The 24779-nt window shown below is 38.4% G+C and overlaps 1 protein-coding gene across 1 annotated transcript in view; it reads right to left on the bottom strand.

Moving 5' to 3' along the window:
- The window catches only part of LOC125886069 (uncharacterized), a 35332-nt gene extending 14317 nt beyond the window's left edge, over positions 1 to 21015 (bottom strand). The window contains exons 1-5 of the mRNA XM_049572010.1: positions 20944 to 21015; positions 20778 to 20857; positions 3418 to 3500; positions 2154 to 2234; positions 692 to 751 (exon numbers count right to left, since the gene is read on the bottom strand). Of these exons, the coding sequence (XP_049427967.1) occupies positions 692 to 751; positions 2154 to 2234; positions 3418 to 3500; positions 20778 to 20823 (270 nt within the window). The 5' untranslated portion in view covers positions 20824 to 20857; positions 20944 to 21015. The remainder of the gene's footprint in view (positions 1 to 691; positions 752 to 2153; positions 2235 to 3417; positions 3501 to 20777; positions 20858 to 20943) is intronic.
- Between the last annotated feature and the right edge of the window lie 3764 nt (positions 21016 to 24779).

The raw sequence follows: 24779 nt of genomic DNA, 5'->3' as shown, positions 1-24779 counted from the left end.
CGCCACTCATTCGGAGATTACTGCTGGTAAGGCCGTCCTGGTGTCACAATGGTTTTGCTGTTGAAACATAGTAGTCACCCTGTGGTCTCCCCCCCAGGTAGCCCCGGTGAGTAAGTAGCTTTATTTTGAGCCTCTAAACCCTTTTAGCATTGTTAACTATATTAGCACAACTAGCCATGCTAACTCTGTAAACAGTGATAATTAACAATGCGAAAGGAGGTTTTGAGCCACTTACTCACCGGAGCGACCTGGGGGAGACTGGAGGCTGGGCACAATGTTTATACAGCAACGCTGTTGATTCAGAACAACGTTGCTAACGGTGATACTAGCATTAGCTTTAGAGGAAACATGGGAGTGATCTGGCCATATATAATTGAGTCTCAGGTGAGGAATGTGTAACTAAAACTGCGCATCAGAATGGTAATCTTCTATGTGTTTATGTTGTTTGATAGCTTGTGAGCTAGGCAGTGCCTGGCAAAGTGTTAACGTTTGTGAAACATACAACAATTTCTATGAAAATGTTACATTGTGTTCATATTGGTCCAGTTTTCATCCAAAAACTGCGCATTGCACCATGTGTGCTGTTGAAAGTTTTACTACGCTAATGCAAACTCTGCTGTCTGTACTGATAAGACCGCTCTAGCAAAATAACAGTGGATGACAGATTACATTCAGGCCCTAATGTTCTCACCTGCTCTGAGGCATCCTCCATCCTCTCCTCTCTCTCCAGTTTCTTCCGTTCCTTCTGCCTCTGAAAGGAAAGCATGGACATGGTGGCTGTGGGATGGCACAGGGATAGGCCTATGTATGAACACAGGTGATGAGGCACGTGCATTTAGGTGTGTCATAAAAGGGGAGAACAGGGAACAGTTATGACGAGGGTGTGGTAACATGTTTGAAAACATGAGAGGTAAATACAGTAGCAGCTGTAAAATGGTGTGAAGACAGGTGGAGCAACAGGTGACATGAGTAAATAAGGGTGTGGTGGTGGAGTGAAGACAATTCATGTCAGTTAGTAGAGGAGTCAAAACAGACATGAGCTGCAACATGGACTACATATATTTATCCCTACACATACAATTTGATTTCTATTAAATTAATGATGTGGGGATAGAGAGATTGTATTAACTTCACTAAACTGTTGCATACATTGTAGTTTGTTCTGTATTGTGTTTCTAATTTAGGACATTTCACAAAACTATAAAAGAAACAAATGGCTACCAAATGAAACCAAGTGGATTTATCACATTCTTATGTCAAACATTCCTCCTCTTTGACTACATACTGTACCCTTCAGCTAGAAAAGCACATTTGAGGAGAGTTAGTCTGATGTGTGATGTGACAACATGGAGGCAAATATCATACATCTGTATTTTGAATTATGTTTTTGAATGTTGTTGAGCAGTCAGTGTAATTCCTAAGCTATCTGCTGTCCGTTTACACAGTTTCTAATTTCCCTTTTTCTTGGTATGGATCTATTTGTTCTGGTTCTGTACCTGTATGATGCTCTGTTATGTTTGGTAGTTGCAGCCATAGAATTGAATGAGAGTAGGAGGATCATTCATGTTAAAATCGGCATTGCAGGATGGTCAGAGCGGTGGCCATTTGTGTAAGTACCGTTGCCGTTGCAACCGTTGTAGTTCCCAACGGACAACTTTGTTAAAATGCAAAACTTTACAGCATAAATAAACGTGTTTACAGCCTGGTACAAAAAACAGGTTTGGTCTCTGTAGCTAATTTTAACATTCATGATAACTGTACGGAGATAGTACATTTTTTTATGTCACCCGTTTACATTTTATAAAGGCTTAAAGTTATGCATACATAAGGGCAAGGCCATTTGCTTGATTGCTTGACAGGCTGTCTGCTAGTCAGATCCACCCCTCGCTTTTTACAGGTCTACCCTCTCATCCAACTAAGGTCATTTCTAGCTCCAAAAAAGCCAAGATGGCGACATGGCGCCAAAATGCCAAACATTAACACACTTTACGGCTCCACTGACCTTATAACAATAACAACTAACAACAATTGCCATTTTCTGTTTAACTAGTCAAATGACCACGACAAACAGGTCAATCTCCTTTCTATTCGTTCTATTTCTATGGTCGCAGCTTACGAGCCCTTCTAAGTCAAACAGAATACTTTTCACTCACTTTCCTTTTAGCTCTCCTCCTCTCGGCTCTCCTTTTCGTTCTCTCATCATCATCCAAACCCTCCTCACTGTTCAGCATCACCTGCTCGAGACAACACACACACACACTCAATATTCAGGTAACTGAAGAAGACACAAAATGATTATATTCCAAATTATTGTTATAGTTTATACAGTTCAATCATTTTTTCAGCTTTTTTTTATTAGATAGGACAGCTACAACATGAAAGGGGGAGAGGAAGGGGATAACATGCAGCAAAGGGCCGTGGGTCGAAATTGAACCTGAAGCAGCTGCAGCAAGGATACAGTCATAGTGTATGGGACACCGCTCTACCAGGTGAGCAGCTGGAATGGGCCCCATGAAGCCAGAGGTTTCAAGTCAGCATCTAGTGGCCACTAGTGATGCAGCATCTCCCTCACTCACTGGCTTAGCATCCTTTAAATCCAAGACAGTATTTCTCAGGGATAAGCATGTACACCATTATCTGTATTTTATCTGTTCAACCAACTTAGCCGTACACATGCCACATCTTTAAGCACCTGGAAAACGCGAGGTCAGGCGCTGTGTGCAGCTCATGTGCCTTTTCTGTGCCACCTTTGAAGAGTGCGGCAGCAGGTTGCCTTTGACATTGCTAAACAACCTCAACAAGCACCGTATCATAGTCTGTTTACCTGAATTGATCGACTGAAAGTGCAGAATTGATCTTCTTCCAGGTGCTGTTTGTGTGTAGACCTATTGTCCATGGGACAGCTGTAAAAGATCTGGCAGCCCTGCACTAAAATGATCAATTTCTTTTCCATTTTTATTTAAAGAAGAAGCAAAGAAAAGGAAAGGAACAGGGATCTGGAACACATGCGCGTCATTAAAAAAAATGCAATTTAGGGAGCAAAAAATGCAGCATGTGTACGGCCCCTTAATTATCTATATCTGTATCCGTACTTGGAATGGGTGGGGATTTAACCGGATAAGGGTGGGATTGAAAAATGAAATGCCTGAAATTGATATGGGTTGATCAGAGGTTGCTATATATAGAAAACTATTTACAGAACAATTTCAGGATTGATCTGGAGAACATTTCTAACCACAAGAGTAAGAGCTGAACACACCTACCCAAGCAAAGATTTTCCTTCATCGCAGGAAGGATGTTGACACAATTTACTCTGATGATTCTCGTCCTTATTAGTATTTGGCTCAACCCTAATATTTCTATCGCTGAGTGTAAACTGATCCATAGGTTATATAGTGTAGTAGCCTTTCAGTCTACCTGTGATGAGCCTTGGTCTTTTCTTCTGTCTGTCATGTCAGGAGCTCCATGCTGAACCTCCATCCCCTCCTCGCATGGCCCTCCTAAAGTGACACACACAGACACGCAGGCAGGTATGACATGGAGATAAACATTCCTTCCCAGGTTTAAGTGCTTCTCTTTTCATCTGTGTGTGTGTGTATGTGTGTGTGTGTGTGTGTGTGTGTGTGTCTGTATTTGTTGACAGAGACATTTCCCATGCAAAACTACACAGGTGACCTTGTGGCAGCTTGTGATTGGACGATGCAAACACGGAGGGAAAGGGTGGGTGTGAGCCTTTATTTAGTCTGATGCGTCTCCTCATGTTTTGGAAGAACAAAACCATTCAGCATTCTGGGCAGTTGTGAGGGAGTAAAAAAAATCTATTCAGTGCAAATGTTCAAATAAAAGCGCACTTTGTTCAATCATGGCTGTTATACAAATATCATCCAGAGATGTGCTCTATTCTAACTAGCAAAAGCCAAAAAAGGTAGTAAGATAACAGGTATAACGACTTACAATGGTAAATTCAACTTTAATCTGCACAACATTTTTTAATGAAGAAACAGCCTTTACAAGTAACTGTTGTAATTTCACTGAGATTTGAGATCCGTCAACAAGGAATCAATCAAAAAAGATTTTGATCAAAAATTCCACGTTTTAAGATTTATTATTTCGAGTTATTCAAGGTGCAACTTTGAGATGTAAACATGAAACAAATATATGCAATCTGATTAGTCAGGATGTATCTGAGTCAAGATCTTGGAAACCAGTTAATGTTGCATGTTACTATGGCCCCAGGCCAGTGTGTGAGTTCGAAAGCAGGGAATCCTCCTCCCTTGCCCTCATGCCACACTAAGAGGTCACTATGCCAGAAATATCCGAGGGCCCCTGGACAGAAATAGTGCTCAGGTACCCAGAAGCACTCTAGAAATATTCCACAGAGAAATATTTCACTCTCTTGTTAAATATCAACAGAACCATGTTATCCCTCTGAGATAAATTCTATTTTCAAGGAGCTGACACAAATAACAACCAGCCTTGGTAAAAGCCAGCGACGCTATCTGAGCTTGGATGGTAGTAAATTTTCACGAAGCAGATGAGCACTCACTCTGCTGGAGCAGATCAGTTACCACAAACTCATGGCAGCACCAGCAAAGAGGCACAACAGCTGTGCCAGGAGTATTTCATTTCATGTGATTGCTAGACAACACTTGTGTTTTCCTTTTAGTATTTGTAGTTGATGTAAACAGATTAAAGAGGCATCGATAAGCCTAAAACAAAGGCGAAACTCTACTTTGGAGATGTTGGGGTTTCGTACACTTAGAGTTAGGATTGGAAATTGGCACCAGCCACCAGCCAAATGCTGGTAAAATATGCAAGTGGCTGCTAGATTTGCTTCACTCACCAAATAAAGAAAAACAAGGCTAATCTACTGAGTGGCTGGTAGATTTTGGAATTCACCAACCTCATTGTAGACAAATAAGTTGCTAATCAGAAAGCTAAAAATGATGGAATAATAAAGATTACCAGACACACTAAAAGCTTGTATAAAAGGACAAATTATCTTTCATGAAAAAGGATTTAAAAAGAAGCACACAGCACAATTATTTTTAATGCCACTCAGAGTTGAGTTTAAGACTTACTTTACAATAAACAAAAGAGGATTAAAAGAACAAATAACAGCACCAACATCAATTACCCACCAATATACCTAATTTTGCCCAAATGTTTATTTTAACATAAAACATCACTTTTTTGCTCCAGGAAAAAGTTGATCTACTTCAATTGAAGTAGATCAGAAGTGGTGTTTGTCGGTGAGTTTTGCTGGCAATTTTGTGTTTCTCACTCTCCAAGCAGGATGTAACCGCCTTAATTCCCATCATGCTGAATTTGAAAAACGTCTTTGCATAAAATACACCGAGCCTTGTATGCATTGCCTCGTACCATTTTCCGCAATGCTGCAAAATCTTTATTTTGTAACAATCATCTGCCAGTAATCTGTGTTGGCTCTTCAACATCAGCCACTTGGCAAGTTCCAGCCTTGCATGGCTCTTACTCTTGATACTGTCAAAGCTTCTGACAGGCTTGAGTGGCCTTATCTGTTCAGGGTCTTGGCGAAGTTTGGCTTTGGTCCTTTATTTATCTATAGGGTCAGCATGCTTTATAAAAAATCTTAAGTCAAAATCATCACCAATGGACAAATGTCAGCTGCCATTCGCCTAAGAAGATCCAGCAGACAGGGCTGCCCCTTGTCTCTTGGTTTCTTTGTCCGAGCAATTCAACGTTTGGCAATTAATCATTTTGCTGATGATACAATTCTTTATATAACTAATCAATACAATCCTTGCCAAATTCCAAACTTTCTTGGAGGCTTGAATGGAGCCATCTCAAGATACAAATTTAAAATGTTTATGAATTATCCTTTGATTACCAACTAGCCCATTTAAATGGCCCCCAAACAAGATAAGATACCTTGAAAAAAAAGTTTATTTTAATCTTTTAATGGGTACAAACTTAATTACTCTACATTAGTCAATAAAATAACAGTATATTTTCTACCTATTAACGTGAGTGGCAAAATCACTTGTGTTAAAATGAATAGGCCTGTATTACTACAGTCACAGTATCTTTTCTATTCCCTATTTCAGTAACCCAGGATGTCTTCAAAACTTATAATATACATGTTGAAGAATTGAAACAGAACAGGATGTAGAAACTTACAGCTCACTCTCCCATAGAATTATTTTTTACAACCATATAGCCCAACCCTATGTTGAGTGCAACAAGTGTAAAGCTTTCACCAGCAGGCTACAGGCTGCAATGACTGTACAAAAAAAAACTGCCGATACAGTGGAAAATATTGATGAAGAGTAGTGAATAATGAAGGAGATCATAGTCAGAATGGCTAAGCAGTTAACTGCACCTGTTGCTTAAGTATGCTTGAGAAAACAAGAACTGTAAGACAAAAACAAGAAGAATGCTAGTGCTTGATTTAACGGCTGTCACACTTTGAGAAATCATTTATGTCAACGTGTATGTAGTATCTTCACTGTGACTGTTCCTTAGTGGTTAGCGAGACGGGATTTTTGTGAGGCATGACAACAAGATGTTGAATTAATTTCCTTGTTTGAGATTACTCATTCGTCAAAAGTAAAGACAGCAAATCTCAAGAAAAACATGAGGAAGTGTAAGAGTTGTTGTTACAGTATGTAGACCTGTTTGTCGAAAACACTATACTATAAAAGTAGTGAACACTCCCTTGTTAGTCAGAGACCCCTCTGCTGTACTGTTGTGTGTCACAACACTGTGTCCAGACCTGCTCAAGAAAGACGCACACTGACTAAGCACCAATCTTTGTGTCCTGAGCCTTTCTTTACCACCACAGACTGAGACACAGCGCAGGTTTTCCACAATACAGAAAAAGGAGTTGCACGTTCCGGAAAAAATGACAGATAAAAAGTCCTTTGGGAGAGTGTAGTGTACGGTCTCAAGCCAACATTCTTTTCCCTCCAACACAAGATGCTGACAGATGAAAGGCGAGGGGAGAAAACTCTGTACCGGAATAGTTCACCGTCCGTTCAGAAACTTCTGGAATAAGCAGAAACTGAATCTGTTTGGCATTAAGAGCCACAACACCTCCTGACTCACAGAAGGACCAAAGGCAAATAAAAATGCAGGAACAACCAGAGAGAGAAGGAGGGAGGAAGTTTGCTTGTTTGGATAACCATCCACATTTAGCCAGTGTCAAATTATAGGTTTGAAACTGAAATACATTTCCCATGCCTACAACATAAAATCACATAAAGACAGCGTATAGAATACTCCACCAGCTACTTTACAGTACGTTTTGAGCTGAGCACAGCTGTTATTGATGCAGCAGATTCAAAGTGCCGTGAATGTGGATGTATGCAGTCTGAAAAGTCTGAAACTGGCTATGACCAATTTGCACCTCAAACATCTGAGACAAATTATAAAGGTTAAACTGTTGCACAATAACAGGTGCAACAAAACAGCGTTGAGGGGTGTGAGGGGGACGTGAAACAAGAACAGTTTGCACACAGTCCTGAGAAGAGGCTTTATCAGGTACTTCAGTGTAAACACCTGTGTATCAAGTAGTGCTAAAGGTTTTCCATTAAGATTGTTTGTTCCCATATCATATCCATATCACTCTGTTCCCAGAATTCACAGGATTTCTAACCATAAATTAAGGGCCTGTTTATACGGTTCCGTATATTTCTGAAAACGGGTGTTTACCTTTGCGTTTGCACCTATAATTTACGCGTAACCAGCGTTTTTCTCAACGAAAACAGAGATTTTCAAAAACAGCTTCCAAAGTGAAAGTTTTTAAAAATATCCGTTTCTATGGAGACGTGTAAACAGGACAGACAGAGAATTTGGAAAACGATGACGTTGCAACCCAGTTCGCGCATGCCCATTAGGCACCCAGGAACCATATGGCGGATATATGCCGGGTTGTTTACGTTTTGTTAGCACTTTTGGGACTACTTACGAGCTTACAAATGAATGAGCACTGCTGCATCAACATCACCACTACATTGGCAAACAAAGACGTCTGCTGTGCCCAATATTAGGAAATGCATAGCAGCTAACTGCTACATAAAATTAAAATGTAGTTTATCATTGTTTTTATCACCAGTGCCTAGGGTTGTCATGAGAACCGATACTTCAGTACCAGGTTGGTGCCAACACGCAAAAAATACGTCGGTACCTGTTTTTTTCCAGTACCGTAAGTACCAGACACAACTTTGCCTTCAGCGGGCCGTGTCGATTCCTGTCGGAACTGACAGGGTCAGTATACGCGCATCAGTCCGTGCAGAGGACTAGCGCCAAAGAAGAACACCTGTTCTCCATCGTCTTTGCTAGAAATAATGGCTTCTACAAGTGCTGCTGGAGCCACAACACCTTGGTTTGTCGAAAAGTCTGGTAGTAGGAGTTGCGTGTGGAGATATTCTGCATTTGAGGCAGATGAAAGCGCAGTAATTATAAACTTGCAAAAACCAGTATGCAAACGGTGCCAGATCAAAGGAGGAAACACTTCAAACCTGGCGTAACACTTTAAAGACAGACACCCTGACTTGTTTAAAGAATTCAAGGTGAGTGAGTTTCAATTTACCATCACTTGTGTTATGCTGTACTTATCCTGAAATATACGTTACATTATTTGGGTTTACTTCAAAGTTTAAAACAGTTTTAATAAAGTAGTGAATTTAGAAATACATGAGTTCTGTTTGGAGTTTGACAGATGGCGTATCGCCACCTACTGGCCTGGCATGCTAACTGCAACAAAAAGCTGCCGTTTCTGCGTTTTCATGTAACCAGGGATATCATTTTTACAACTGATCATGTAAACCCGGAATTTTTTTTACATGGGATAAAGAAAAATCAGTTTTTATTTGTATCGGTATCCGTGTGAACAAGGCCTAAGTTAGATTTTAAACGCAACATTGCTGATAATCAATAATAAAATTATTTTTATTCACATTGTCTGATGATACTATGCACTGGTGTGTACTATTATGTGTCATGTGGAAGCAGACCTACACATACTTGAGGCCAAAACACTCCGCCCTTGTGTCAAACATATGCCCTTATTATTTTCAATGTACAACCCCATGCCAGCGGCAGCTAGACACAGGTCAGCGCTCCTGGATGGTAGTCGATAAACAATAGAACATTTGCATATATAATGCATTTGTTTGTCTTTTATTACAGACTTTTTCAGTAAGTATAGAATCAAAATTATCACCCATATCTTTAATCCTGTACAGTTTTGTATTAGTAATTTCATTGATTTCTGTTGTCTAGTTAAAGTATGTAGCTACAAGCTAGCTCTGCCAGTGCTCACTAAAGCACCTGCCTGTCCTTACAGCTGTGGACTGTAGCTGCAGCAGCCGCTTCTGAAAATGCTTTGCTTTTTGAGGGAACACCCTTGCAGGTAGGCGGTTGTCAGGGTGGTGACTGTACAACAGTGAGAAAACAGCTTCGGAAAGCCAAAAGAATATGCCCTAAGGAAAAGAGACGGGCTTCAGGGACAAATATATACATAATACATATTTACAGCCTGGTTTATCTGTTCTCCTTTTTTGTAATGGTATGTTTTCTTATCATTTATTTGGGGAGGTGGTCCTCAGGTACGTTTTAAGTTAAGCTTAAGTTCAGAAAAGGTTGAAAACCCTAGCTCTTAACAATTTGGCAAATCCCAGCTAAAGATATTCCATCAATCTGTAATCACAATGACATCACATATTGTTCTGATTTTCATACAGACCAGCCCCACAGCATTTTGGCATGATTCAGCAAAGTCCGACTGGTTTTCATTCATCTAAGGTTCATAATATTTACCCAGCACATTAAACACCATGGAAACTTTCACATCAACTACTAAAGACAACTAAAAAGGGCTTGCCAGGTTTCCACATGCTGCACAAAGTTATTTGCATGTGAGCTCATGCATAATTGGTCAAATGTCAACAGACAAGCACAGTTTTGTTTTTTTAAGTATTGCCATGTAGGTTTCAATAAAGGCAATGGATTGCATCTGGCGTTACAGTAAAAAAGGACCGATATCTCTGCTGTTTTATTTCAGCTACAAAAATGCTGAAGGGAGGCACTCGTCGAGAATGAGCTCTATGTTACAAACCAGGTGTTACTGTTGGATACGAAAACCGCCTGTTCTGAAATCTGGCTCTCAAGGCTGCCGGGCAGGGTGGCCTTGACAGTTGCCTCCCCTCTTTTAAACACACACCCATATTAACACGCACACCTCTCTCTTCTCTCAACAATAGTGTTTTCAGTTTTTGTCTTGCTGATTATGTGCAAAGGAAAATAACATGTTAAATAGAATATTAAATAGACTTCAAGACTGGAGCTACTTTTAAGAGATTATTCGAAATGCGACATGGAAGCTAAAGCTTGGATGGGTTACACAGAATTAGTTCTGAATACAAAAAAATATGGTATTACAAACTTCCAATAATATGGCACTGTTTGCAGTTGTATGGGGTAGGAAAATCTTTTCATGACACCAATTGAGTCAAATGCACCAAAAGTCAGACACATGCTCTGTTAGAGGTTATGTTCACTTGAAATAGAGACAAGAGACAAACCTATGAGACATAAAAAATACACAGGGTGTCAAGGATAATTATATTTCTTAGTATAACTTGTTATTTAAATATCGTCAGTCAGTGTTAACAAATTCAGGCTGCTCCCAAGAGGTCACTCAACACAGTCATGCAGCTCTCACAGTTTATCTTCCTAACAGAGGTGCTGTTCCCACACAATGTTTACATAATTTCAACTGATTCTATTTTGTGGTTTATCTCGGTTTTAACCGCTGCTCATGAAACAACGATTTATGTTGTGTTATTCATTTTTAGTCTTTAAAGGGTAATTTTCTGTACTTTGTGTCCTATATATACAATAAAGGATGTTTATATAAAATGTGTAAAAAAAAAAAAAAAAAAAAATTTAAATAATGATGCAAATATATTTAAAAGTTATCCCTGTGAGCAAAAACCACTGTAAACACCTACGACTGTAGGTGTTTACATTACGTAACCTACACTGCTTAATGGAGCTACACGCAAGCTTTGATCTTTTTTTTTTTTCACAGTAGAAAGTGCTGCTATTCTCTGTTACAGTCACAGCATGCATGTAGCTACTTCGTCCTTTCTCGTACATGCTAATATCAGGTAAACTTTATTTTATTTTATTTTTTGCTGATGTTGTTTATTTCTCCCCAATTTTGGATCATATTCCTGCTGGGACATGTCTGGTTGCATTTAGAAGATTTTATTGGTGATTGATTTTTTTTTTTTTTACAGTAACAAGTGCCACTGTTCTCCTTTACAGTCATTCCTTCACTGCAATGACAATGCAGAGACGCCAAGATAGGGAAGACACGGAAACTGACCAATCAGAGCAGACTGGGCTTTTTCGGGAGGCAAGCTTAAAAAGACAGGTGCTAAAATGAAGCGTATCAGACAGAGGGTGAAAACAGGTGTTCGAGCATTGATAGTATGAGGAAAATAAAGTATATAAAATTAAATTAAAAATTAAAATGAAGTGTTTTTTTGAGCATTAAAACATAAAAACATGTTCCAGTAGAAATCTTCAATACAAGAATGAAAATGAGCAAAATACTGATCGTGATATTACGCTATTACTAGATTTACGGCAAAATAGTACCAGATTGGTACTACAGCCATGGGTTTACTTGCAGAAAGGACGATAGAGCAGCAGATGAAGCGGCCAATGGAGCAGCTGACAGAGCGGCCAAATATGCGGCAAGTGGAGCACCTGATGAAATAGCCGTCGGAGCTCCACAGCCAGATTCTATCGCCTCCTGTCTGAAGTTGAACCTCGCAGCTCCGCAGAGCTCCGTTGCCGGCCTTGGAGCTCCACGGCTGGCATCCAGGCTTTGGCATGCTTTGTGGCGCTTCAGCCTCTTATCTAAACCCAGTGTTCTCAAGATGTGCTCTCTCAGTTGCCATCATTTGGCAACAATGGATTTAACGTGAATTGGTATACCACATGATCAACGTAATTTGATTGGTACCCTTACAAGGACAGAGTTCAGTACACAACCCTGTTGGGTAATGCTGTAACCTGAATCCAGCAATGCTCAGTTCCCTTCTAGCAGCAAGGCAAAGGAGATAAGATGAAAGACGCCTCTCCATGTTTCATACTACTCCTCCACTGCTAATTTTATCTTTGCATTTGCAATGGTACACATAAAAATGGCTACTCTGACCATCCTGAAATGGATGATTTGAATGGGAATGTGTGTTCTGCTGTCATTCTACTCCCATGGCAGCTGCTCAATGGTAAACAGATCATCCTAGCTGTAGTAGAAAGCATCTAAATATGAATATGGGTAAGTATGTTAGTGTAATCAAAATAAATGAAAAGTGAAACTTAGCTGAATAAAGGCTGAATAGTAAAACCTACATAAAAAGAACTCTTCATTGCTTGAAATTTCTTTGTGCAGAGCACACACAAATAATTTCATTTTCAATAATAGAAACCACCACAATAGCATTACCATTCAAAAGAGTGTGGATGCTTCTCTGTCTCTGGCCCAATTCCAGTCCGGCCCCTACACCCTCTCCCTACCCACTTCCACTCCGTTTGCTTGTTGGCATAGAGGGTCCGCCATATTAAGTGCCATCCCAAACCAATTAGCAGCGAGTGGAAGTGGGTTATAAAACCTTCCAACATTGAGTCTGCATCGATGCCAGATAACAAACCACACTCCTCTCAAGTGCAGCAAACACTCCATACGTACAAATGTGAGTTGTTTGATTATTTCCAAAGAATAAGTAAAGTGGCCCTGCAGACATCTGATAGACTATTTTCGTGCACATATGATGAAATTAGAGTATATATTATATTTTGGGACGATGACAATGCCTGCACACACAGACGTGTTGATTTGATTGCCTTTGTTGTACAATTTCAGGGACAGCAGAAAAAACAAGCATCTAATCAGAGTAAGAATGGCATAAGAAAATGGTCACAGAGTGGGAGGGTGCAGTGGCCAGACTGGAGTTAGGCCTGTCTCTCATTAGCTAAATCATTTCAAGGAACAGGAAACTCAGGGCTAATGAGTGTCTGTGGTGAACACTGTGTCATCTGCCCCTCCTTTGGCCTATTCACCCAACACATGACATACACAAAGGCACACCCAAAGACACAGAAACATAAACAAATACAAAATTCAACACGCTTATGAAAGAATGCATGTCCAAACTAACTTGCTCTCCCTCTGACTCATCAACATGCACTGTGCTGACACAAGGTCAAACAACACTGTGGTGAGATCACATGAGGACACGATGTCTGATCCTGTAACTTCTGCTAAAGGTCACATTTATTTGTATGTTTCTGGTCCACTTTACATGAGCTCCACAGTTCTGACGTATGAAACATGCATTGCTTTATGTGAGTCAGCACTAAATTGGTCTAATTGAGATTACTAATTTGAAAATAATCTGGACATGACGTCTACTGACTATCTTTTTTTCCAGGTAAATCACTTAGAGGTGAATGTTATAATAATGTAGAGTAATAATGAAGACGATAAGACGCAGTTGAAAGCACAGGAAAAAAGCTAGTAAGATTATTTTGCACTATTTCCGAAGTCAAGAATAAATTTCCATGCTCAGCGATTACTGATATCTTGCGGTATACTAGTGTTGCACGGTATACCGGTACTAAAATAGTACCGCGGTACTAGAGTATTCCAAACGGTACTATACTGCATTTGGAAAATACCGGTACTTTTTAAATTGATTCAATTCATTAATCTGTTTAATTCATTTATGCACACAAACACCTTCCTTGTTCCTATTGGAGCACATATTCACAAGTGGTGTGTATGACAACACCTGTGTCAACATTCGCAGCTGGTGCATGTGAAAAAAGACAAGAGAAAGTCTGCCTCGCAAAGGGAGACAACACGAGACAACACAAACTTGGAGAAACATTTGAGCAACCAAACCATGACGTCCATATCGAGGTACTTACCGAACCATGATTTTTTGGTACCGTTACACCTCTACTATTTATTGTTCTAAAGGTTTGTATCAAAAAGGACTTTTCCTTAGGAATAGTACCAAAAAGTATCGAAAAGTATCGAAATTGATATTGGTATCGGTACCAAAACAAAGATTTTGGTATCGTGACAACACTACGGTATACTCAAACTTTTGAGAGCAATAGATTATTAAGAATGTATATGGGTATTCATTGTAAGAAATATGGCATATCTGTGGGTCGATTTCTTCCTTTTTCGTAAGACAAGCGCATATGAAGACATGAGATAAAGTGAGAGTAAAGTGAGGAGCATGATGAACCAGAGGGAGACAGTCCAAGGACAAGAGGTATGATGAACACGGTAGGAAACTCACACTGATTTGAGATAAAACTAATTTATGTCTGAAAGAAATAATGACAGGAAGAGAAGGTCGCGTTAAGGAGGTAGGCGTGTGTCTAACCAGAAATGACTCCAGCTTCCAAGGCCATGCTGCAGGCTCCAAAGGTCAACATCTGACAGATGAGCTTTCACTGTTCCTAAGGATGTTATAATGTCATTCATGAGTCAGTTCAGTCGAGTCTAATATTGCCTCTGATGTCTCCTGACTTTTAAGTAAGTCATTGTTTGAGAGGCACATGGGTTGACTGTGATGAAAACCCACATTAGACACTTATTCTCATGTGGATGAAAGATAATTTCCTTGTTACTATGACAGGCTTCCTGTACATTACCTCACTTACTGCCCAACTACTTACCAAAGCTATAAATCACCTGAAACAATATTTCTGCATGATTTATTTTGCCACCAAATGAGACTTGTAGGATTGTAGGAGGTATGCAGTGACAGGAGTGTTGATTTGCTTCAAGGTGTTTAACCAGCATTGCATCATAGCTTACTAAGCAGAAATCCTGAGTGCAGAACTGATCTTCTTCCAGGCGTTATTTTGTAAGTGTGTTTTAGACCAAAAATTTGTCTGTGGACCAGATGTAAAGCTCCAGATAGCACTGCATTAAAATTATGAATTTTTTTTCCATGTTTACAGCAGACTGATATTTACGGAAGAAGATAAAGATATCTGCCAGCTGTGGTTGGTTGATACTTGTCACATGTCATGCAGCACATACTGCTACATGGCAAAAGTTGAACTCTGGTCAATAGGCGATCAAGAACGCGTGCATCTGGTGTGCGTCTACATTGAAAACGATAAATTTGAGGGCGCAAAAAACGCGGTATGTGTACAGCCCCAAACAGCATATGGGGCATGGGAAGCACTTTATGAATAAATGCAAGTCCCCATCTGCAAAATATGTGTCTAAATACCTTCCAGCGGCACAAAATGAAAAACTCCCAGACTTCAGCACCACTGCTGGAAAAAAAATCCAAGGGAAACACTGAATGCTATTTAAAGAAGATACATTTTGGCCAGAACTCATCGGCCATGCAGAGTGAAGAGCACAACGTCAAAAACGAGCATTACCATGCACATTAATAATGACAAGGTTATTCCTCTTCACCAGCAAAGGATTCCGATAAAAATACCATAAAGTGAAGGCACCATTTGTCTCATATTTGTAGGGTTCCAGTGCCAACATGCTGATACACCAACGTTGACCGAAGTTGTAGAGAAAGTTAGAATAAAGAGTTTAAACAATTCAAAACTCTACCTTCTCTGAGCAATCGACGCAACGTGAGTTTATCTCCTGATCCTGTATTGGGTATGAAGAAATGTTTGAAATAACCTGAACATCTCCATATAAACAGACAATAGAGCCGTCAGCAGTGTTATATGGAAAGAGATTTCGCAGCAAGTCCAATAAATCCGCAGCTGATATGACAAACGGACAAGTAATAGAAAAGTTTAAAAAGAAAAACTGTAAAATTGATTACCTTAAGATTAGCTTCAATAAGAGGCTTAAATAGTAAGGTCAACAGTTTAGAGAAGTCACTGGACAAGATCATGCCTGAGAGCCAGAAGTTGTTTATGACAGAAATAAAGAGATGCCAAAAATAAATGTAAGAGTTGCTCAATCTGGAGATTGGCCAGCTAAATGTTTTCTTTAGATGTGTGTGAGTAATCCCATAAGGGGTGGGCTTTGTTGAAATGACCAGACATGAAAAATTAACAATTCATTCATTCATTGTAGTCTCTTCAGCTGATCCTTTCCTTTTGGTGATTTGTCTATAAAGTTTCTGGGTCAAGGCTGGGTGAGATGAGTTTGTTAAGTCCAGGAATTCTACAAGGAAACTGTTCAGTAGATGGCTGCCAAAATAACAGCAACACTCCTACAATAAAAGTCATTAACTTGGTGAAACAGCAACTCAGCTCCTTTCAATAATGAATAATGTTTTATTTCAGATAAGTGCATTAGATTTTCATGATTCTGGTGATTGCAGTCAAATACATAAATGGCAAAGTTATTTTCAAAGTTAAAGCTGCAGTTGTGGTCGAACCAGTTTCTGTACATTCTTGTGGGGTGGCGACAACCTAATTTGCCAAGCAAATATTTTCGGTTGGGTTTATAAAGTGCTGCCAGATGAATCTAAACACCAACACAAGTCGGATCTGATTAAACTAGTATTTAAAGGGCCAGTGTGTAATATTGGGCATGGTTTATTGTCAATCTGAATCTGAATCTGAATATTCTACCCATTAATATGTTTATACAAGTGTATAATCGCTATAAAATAAAATTCGTTTGGTTTTCGTAGCCTTATAATTATGCTTTTATATATATATATATATATATATATATATGTATGTATAGCAAGGGCCTTGCTTTAGAGAGGTTGCCATCTTGCACTGCCATGTATGTACGGCAGACCGAGCGGACAATCCAGCCAGCCAGAGAATGCGTTTCGCGTGTATAAATGAACCAACGAAGACAGCAGAAGGAAGGAAGAAGGAGGAGGAAACAGCAGAGAGTGTTAGTAGTTCGTCGATAGAGAGTAGTGAAAAGTTTTTTTAGTTATAAAGTTTGCGAATGGACCACACTTACCACGCAACAGGAGAGAATGAACCCGAACTGTCATCTGCGAGGAAAAGAAGACGCAACTTCACTCCTTGTGATGCACTCTCTGCGGCGCTTTTCCTCCTGATGATATATCTCCCCAACGATGGCAGCAGTAGCACCGAATCCCATTCTGTGCATTCAGCCTCTCTTCTCGCCCGCTCAGCATCAAACACATGGAGTTCCTCATCTGTATGCTCCGGCTCAAACAGGTATGGCTCTGGGTCTGGGTCTACAAGAAACTCTTCAAAATCGCGTTCAAAGTCGTCCATTGCAGCTACTATAGTCCGGAGATATTGCTAGGCTAAATAAACAGCTGAGCTCTGTTTACCGGCTACGCTGTCAGTCAGTGTGCGCGCTGGAGGTTGAGCAGAGAGGGGAGGGGGTGCCCACTCGGTATGGTAAACGAGTATGTGTGTATGAAGTGTGTCTGTTACGCTAGAAGAGTCAGAGTTTGGGACGGAGTCTTTTACCCCCTGGAGTGTTACCAGAGTTTCTGGAGTGCTCAAGTAAACTGGCCTTTTTCCCGAACGCTCCTCTGGTCTCCTGCTCGTGAGGGATTCATTACAATATCGTAACATGGCTTAGATTTCTAAATAAACATTCACCTCGTCGCTAGATAGACCTACTCCTGAAAAACTTGTGCGCAAGGCTTTTTGTCCCTACGAGGCCACCGTCATTTACCCGACGGGAGGGGTGAGCGAGTGAGCCCTGCAATCTAGAATTTGACCACTGATGTCACTGTTTTCAACCCATTTTACACACTGGCCCTTTAAACACAAAGATAAAGACAAGCCACAATGACTGCAGACCAAAAATAAATAGGCTACAAATTAAGAGGTTAAAATATGCAAGGTGATGATGAAAGGACTCACTAAACCGAGCAGACCAATCTGTCCTGGTCTTTGTTAGAAACAGGTCTTGTATTGAAGGCTGTTTCCCTTTCCGGTATATTGCGGGTAACTACAGTAGGTTAACATCAGGTTATAGTTTGGCATTCATCATTGGAAAAGATGCTGCTTGGGGTTAGTGCTAACTGGAGATGTGCGCTATTAGTCAACTGGTCTATTAAATGTTGCTACCTTCACTAGTCGACACCAGAAATACTTGTTGGTTAAACGTATCATTAAATATATTATTTTATGCGTATCCATTCATCTAATAAAAATGCCAATTTTATAAAGACCTATTTTCCTAAAAAATAATGTTTTCAATAAATGTTACTTGCATACTTTTATTTAGTGAGTTGTTGTCTTTGTGTTTTGTAGGAAAATATTTATCATGCATGGTGCAAAGTGCCACACATTTAGTGGCATTTAAATTTGGTTATTTAAAAAATGTGATTTCAAATGGTGCTTATAATATGTGCAATTTTTTTTTCGTACAATGGTTAAATTTATAGACTAAATTGGGCTCAATGTTTTCTTATTTTTAGACTAGTCAACTTGTTTAAGTTTAAACTTTACTTAAAATGTCAGAGAAGTTGGTCACTGGGAACAATGCTAGTGCTAATGCTAGTGCTAGGTTTATGTCATGTGGGAAGGCAGAAATGGGAGAGAGTCCCAACGTTTATGACTTGCAAGCAACCGAGTCACCAGACAACACAACACAGCTATATTATTACAAAGTAATTTCTGTAATATTGTATTAAAATCCCTTCTGTTCTCCAAAACACTGCTTAAATGAGCTCAAAGCTAAAGTTAAAGCTAGCTCTGGTGACAACAACTCAAATACAGCCTGGGCAAACAGAATCAGCTTTTCATTGCTCTTGAACATCCAATTAATTTTGTTATTCTAAATGACAGAAGAGAATCTCAGTCTTTATGGGAGCAAAATCACTTGGAGGTGAATGTTATAATCATGTAAAGTAATGATGAAGACCACAAGATGCAGTTGAAAGCACAGGGAAAAAGCTAATACAATTATTTTGCACCATTTCCAAAGTCAGTAACAAATTTCTATGTTCAGCAGTTACTGATATGTGGCGTATACTCACAAACTTTTGAGAGCAATAGAGAATTTACAAAGGTATCCGTTGTAAGAAATGTGGTATGTCTGTGGATCAATTTCTTTCTTAGGAGGTTTTTTCTTTCGACAACAAGTGCATATGAAGACGTGAGGAGATAAAGTCAGAGTATTCTAAATTCTAACTTTTTTATTCACTAACAGAAAATTCTCTAAGTCCGTTTTTATCTTTGTCTCCTAGAATATAAGGCTTTCTGAAATCACTGTTTATTAACAAACAAAAAAGTGTCAAGCTTTTGGAAAATTACGCAATTTTTTCTCCAAATCTCTGACTGAAAAATAGTTTTCTCTGTATACCTGTACCCATTATCATTTATTTTTCTATCTATTTATCTATTTTTTGGTCCATATTTCTTTGTCCATGTAGTTTATAAAATTGGCTTGAAATACTGTTATTTGTGCCCTTCACATATACTTGTGTGAAGTTTTGTACATGTTAATTTTTTTCAATTAAAATCTTATTTTAATTCTTATTTTCTAATTAGAATCTGCCTTTTATCGTACAATACTGCTAGAGTTGCAGCGGTGTACCAGTTCTAAGGTATATCGTGATATTAAAATTGATGGTTATCATACCATATACCTTTGCTCATCCACGATATTGTGAAAAAAATGCAACTACACAAAAAATCTCAACTTTATAACAGCTATTTTGAAAAATAAGACTTTTTACACAAACTTCTATTTTAAAAAAAGGTTTCAAATAGGGTTGCAGCGGTCAATCTCAACTTTATTTTACTTTTTACGTAAACTTTATTTAAAAAGATGGTTTCAAGTTCCAATTATAGTAATAAAAGGTTGGTTCAACCACAAATAACACTTGTTTTCATTCCTTTCAGTATCATTTTGACTTATTGAATAATAATAATAATAATAATTCTGAAATACAGTGATACAGTGAAACCACAATATTTTCTGAGACGGTTATCGCACTGTGAAAATCTTATACCACTGCAACTCTAAATACTACATCGTGAAATAAAAAAGTGGCACGATACAATATTGTTGCTATTTTAAATGTTACGATGCTGAGTACTGAGGTTAAATATATTGTGATTTATTACCTTTTTTCAACTTTAAATTGTGTCCCTAAAGGAAAACTTTGTCAACATCTGCTTTATCTAAAAAGCAGCAGCAAAATGTATCTAGTGGACTGAAAAAGCAGCTGATTGTATTATTCTAACAGGCCACCTGACCCAGATAGACCCAAGGATTAATTTGTATTTTTAATATTATTAATTCATATAAGAGGGTGTTTTCACTACTTAATATAAAACAAACACATTGAGATTATATCTGTTATTTCTATTACAGCTGACACTCAACCAGAGCCAACTTTCTGTCCTGTAAATACAGTTCAAGTCACTTAGAATAACAAAATAAAGTAAATTTAATTTTGCTTAATAGGGCAACATTCAAAAGCTTTAAAAGTCACAACTTTGCATCCATTTCAGCAGATACATTAGCTGAGTGCTGACTTTGGCTGTTCGCAACACAAACTGTTAACAAAACGGCTCTGAATGGAACTACATGTATTTTATCTGCTAATTTTAATGTTTCTTACCAACTTATTTCACGTCATTTGGAGGCCAATATGTGAAATGTATGTGTCAGCATGGCGTTCAAGTGCTGCCACAGGTTGTGACATGAAGTTAATCACAGCCACACAACAACCGTGGCACCGACTCACTTATCTGACTGACAAACCTAAAGTTGTCCGCGGCTGCTGCCAGTTTGTACTCACCGCCTCCTAAACCCAGCAGCCGGCAGATATCTCTGGTGAACTTCATCAGGTTTTACCGTCCAGCATTATCTTCACGCGCTCTAAAATAAAATGTAAATTACAACACCGTAAGAAACGACACGTCTTCAGTCTTCATTAACGGCTGACACTTCTCCGGTGAGGTTACCGGTTAACGTGAACATTCGCCCCGCTGATCCTCCTCCGCCTGTCCAGTCACCACCGTCCAGCTAACCGCCGTCACGACACGACAAACTTCCGGTATTCAGTTACAACAATAAAACAATGACGGGCAGAATTTGAAGGTGACTTCCGGTTGCAACCATCAAAATAAAACCGCAAAAGGATTGAAATAAGCCTTCCGGTCACAACTCTTTGGTTTTATATCACACAGTTAAGGAATTCAATTCAATATCATTTCTTACTGCACTTTTATTTCTTTATGAAGTTTGTGGGAACTTATTAAAGCACTGTCACTGCACTGAAATTATAACATGTTTTAATTTAATTTAATTTAATTTAAAAAATATTCAGTAATAAAAAATATATATATTTTTATATAATATTTCATTTAATCTTATTTAATTCACTCATCTTGTTTTTGGTAATTTGTTGTATTTATTCCATAATTTCCTATAAAGGAGTTGATTTGTAACAGAAAATTTTTGGGGCACATTCTGGATAAAATGTCCTCCAGGTGTTTGCTTTTGAATGCACCCTGAGTTTTCACAGATCCTTGGAAAACTGTATTTTGATCTGCAAAAAGATCTAAAATCAGAGAGTTTAATGTCTATTGATGAATTCAAGGTCACCATAAAGAATGTGGTGATGGCGGCACACAGGGGCATAAATATAGACAGTGTGGGCAGGGTGGTTGCACTGGGGCCCTCATTTTGTTTTTTCTTGTTCATATAGTTTTCTATCTTACGTTGAGGGGAGGTCCGTTGTATAAGCTTATAGCTTCTTGACCTCTCCTGTCACATCCTTATTTTTTCTATTATTTATCTGGATTCAATGTAGTTTTTACTATGTGTGCAAATAATAAAATTTAAAAATAAAATTTAAAAAAAAAAAAAAAAAAAGGACAGGGGGCCATAGAGAGAGCGGGCCCTCTGACAATTTCTGGGGGTAATTCAGATTGCCTCTTAGGGTATATATATCTGTGTTATATAAAAAAAACTCTCATTAAATTAAATAAATCAAAATTAAAATGGTTCCATTTGCTAGGCTATATGCCTTTGAAAAGGCAAACCCATCCCCATCATGGTTTTATGTGATAAAATATATGCTTAATTTACTACTATAAATAAGCAATAAAAAGTTATTCATTGAAATGTATAACTCCTTATCTTCTTTTATATTTTTCGTCATATATAAATATGCTATGATTATTTCTGGGTAATATGTATGTTGGTGTTATACTATGTCAAGTCTCCATTTGATCATGTTACAAGACGATAACTAGTTAGTGCCCGTCATAATAGCGTGTACTGGGGCCCATTGTAACTACCTTACACCACTGGAGGCACGTAGCTGTTTTTCTTGAGAGGCCACTGTGTTAAATAGCTGTTCCTCTGTTTTATTGTGATTTTTTTTCATGCTGTTTATGTTGTGTTTTGCACAGCTGACCCATGTCTCTCTTGAAAAGATGATTTCTGATCTCAATGAGACTTCCTGGGGAAGTAAAGGTAAAATAAAATTAATGTCAATTGGTATAAACTATTTATGATAGGAAAAAATGCTCGCTCAGACAGTACACTTCCAATTTATCAATTCTGATTAACTGGAATGAATTAGTTAATACAGTAAACTGCATGTAAGAATGTTAAATATGTCTACAAGTAAACATACAATATGAAAAAATAAATGCAAATATCAAAAATACAGTTTTCATTTTTAAGAAATCTAACAGGCTAGTTTGACTCTGTTTTCCCATAAGCCAGAAATCATCCAGTCTAGGCAAGAAATGAGAAATATCCTGAGAACAACAGACTGTAAGCCATCTGGTATTTCCTGGCAAGTTGACCCACTTAAAACTGGAAAGCAGTGGTCTCTGGTCTGGATGGAATGAATGTTTGTGGGTACAGATAAGATTAATCGCAGGAAACTGCACAAGGAATGTAGACTGCACATTTGTCCACTGGGTGGTATTACTGCACAGTCTGCCACAGTCACAGTGAGGAGGTTCAACAGGGCACCTCTGCATGTGGTGTTCAAGGTTATTGTCACATTAGAGCATTGTTATGTATTATGGATATGATGAAGTGTTGCAGCTCCATTTTAGGGGTGGGCCTGTTCTTTTTTTTCCCTGTCCTATAAATATGTAACAACCCCATACTTTCACATCATTATTTCATATTAGGAGGTGTTGTGTATGGGTGGAGGCATGATGGAGAATGCAAACTGTGCATTTCTGCAAACATGGTCGTTCTTTCCAGGCAAAAGAATAATCTAGTTTGGTGCAACACAAACAACTGGTGTGTAAAATTAAAAACTGAGCACTCTTAGGCTTCTACAGATATCAGCAATTTCAAATTATGTATTTGTTGAGACTTTATATTGTCACATTTTAGACCATTTTAAAGCCACATGACGCCAGAGAGGTCTACAAAATTTACAAAGCACTGTCTGTAGCTGCAAACTCCAGCTGGTACTGCTGAGAGGTCAAAACGTTGTCGGTTCATCGCTAAATATATCCTGGTAGAGTAGAAATTAGGTGTAAGTGAAGCACCTCAGATAAAAAATAACTATTCAATCAGGTCAAATATGAATGGTCAAAAACGGCAGTGACATGTAAGTATGTCTGTGTTATACTGTATGTTATGTGTTTGAGAATCCATGTGTGTGTGGCAAATGTATGTTGTATCTGTGGGGTATGTGTATATGTCGGGTTGGCACTCAAGATGTATGGAAGCGTGAAGAAAATTTTCCTAATAGGACAAATAAACTAATCTAATCTAATTGAAATTTCATAAAAATGCAGAATGTTCTGTACATTAGTCTCCAAAGTGTTTAGAATCTAGTCAGAAACATAAGCGGCACTCCAGTGTCACCTGAGTATTTATTTTTAAGAATAAGAGAATAAGAATAACTTTATTCATCCCCAAGGGGAAATTCAATTATCTGTCAGCTCATCTATTATATGTTATTTTTATGACAAACTGGCAGAAATTATATTACTGCCTTCACTGTAGCAACACTAATCACTAGAGTGGAGTTGCCATTATGTGTTGAATGAGTACAAAAATGCAGAATATTTGGTGTCAGCTTCATGGCCAGCCGGCTGCATGAGGGATTGACATCCACTGCACATAAATGACTAAGAAGAATTCTCAAAGGTTTCTGTCAAAGGCTTCCATGTTCTGCACATACACTGTAGTTTGTATAATGAATTGAAATATTGTAGCCCATATATGGTCCACGTCTGTGGAACAGCCTGCCTGAAGACCTGAGGGCCACAGAGAGTGCTCATGTTTTTAAAGGCAAACTCAAGACCAACCTTTTTAACCCGGCTTTTAATTGAACTTTATGTCCTTAATTATTTTGTATCTATTATTGTGCATTTATCTACATATTTATTTAATTTTTATTAATCTGTTTTTTAGCTGGCATATTCTTCTATTTTGTTACTAATTTATTTATATTTTAACTTATTAATTTACTATTTATTGACTGAAATTGTTTTCCATTTTGAGTTTTTACCCTGCCTCTGGTGTTTCCCCACCTGTGATAGCTTTTCCTCAGTTGCCTTGTGTGTGTGTGTGTGTGTGTGTGTGTGTGTGTGTGTGTGTGTGTAAATCATGCTATAAATAGGGGAGAAATACCTATCTTCATATGTGCAGAAAGCGAGGAAGAAACTGATATTTCTTTAATATATTTATTTTTATTTTATATTTATATTATTTATTTTAGAATTATATAATCTGTATTTTTTGTGAATTATTGTGACATAACAAAAACAGGGTGGCACATCTACATAGAAAGGGAGTGAGACAGTTTGAGTTG

The sequence above is a fragment of the Epinephelus fuscoguttatus genome, linkage group LG3 (assembly GCF_011397635.1).
Source record: "Epinephelus fuscoguttatus linkage group LG3, E.fuscoguttatus.final_Chr_v1".
Lineage (NCBI taxonomy): Eukaryota > Metazoa > Chordata > Actinopteri > Perciformes > Serranidae > Epinephelus > Epinephelus fuscoguttatus.
This window is presented reverse-complemented; position numbering and strand designations above follow the sequence as displayed.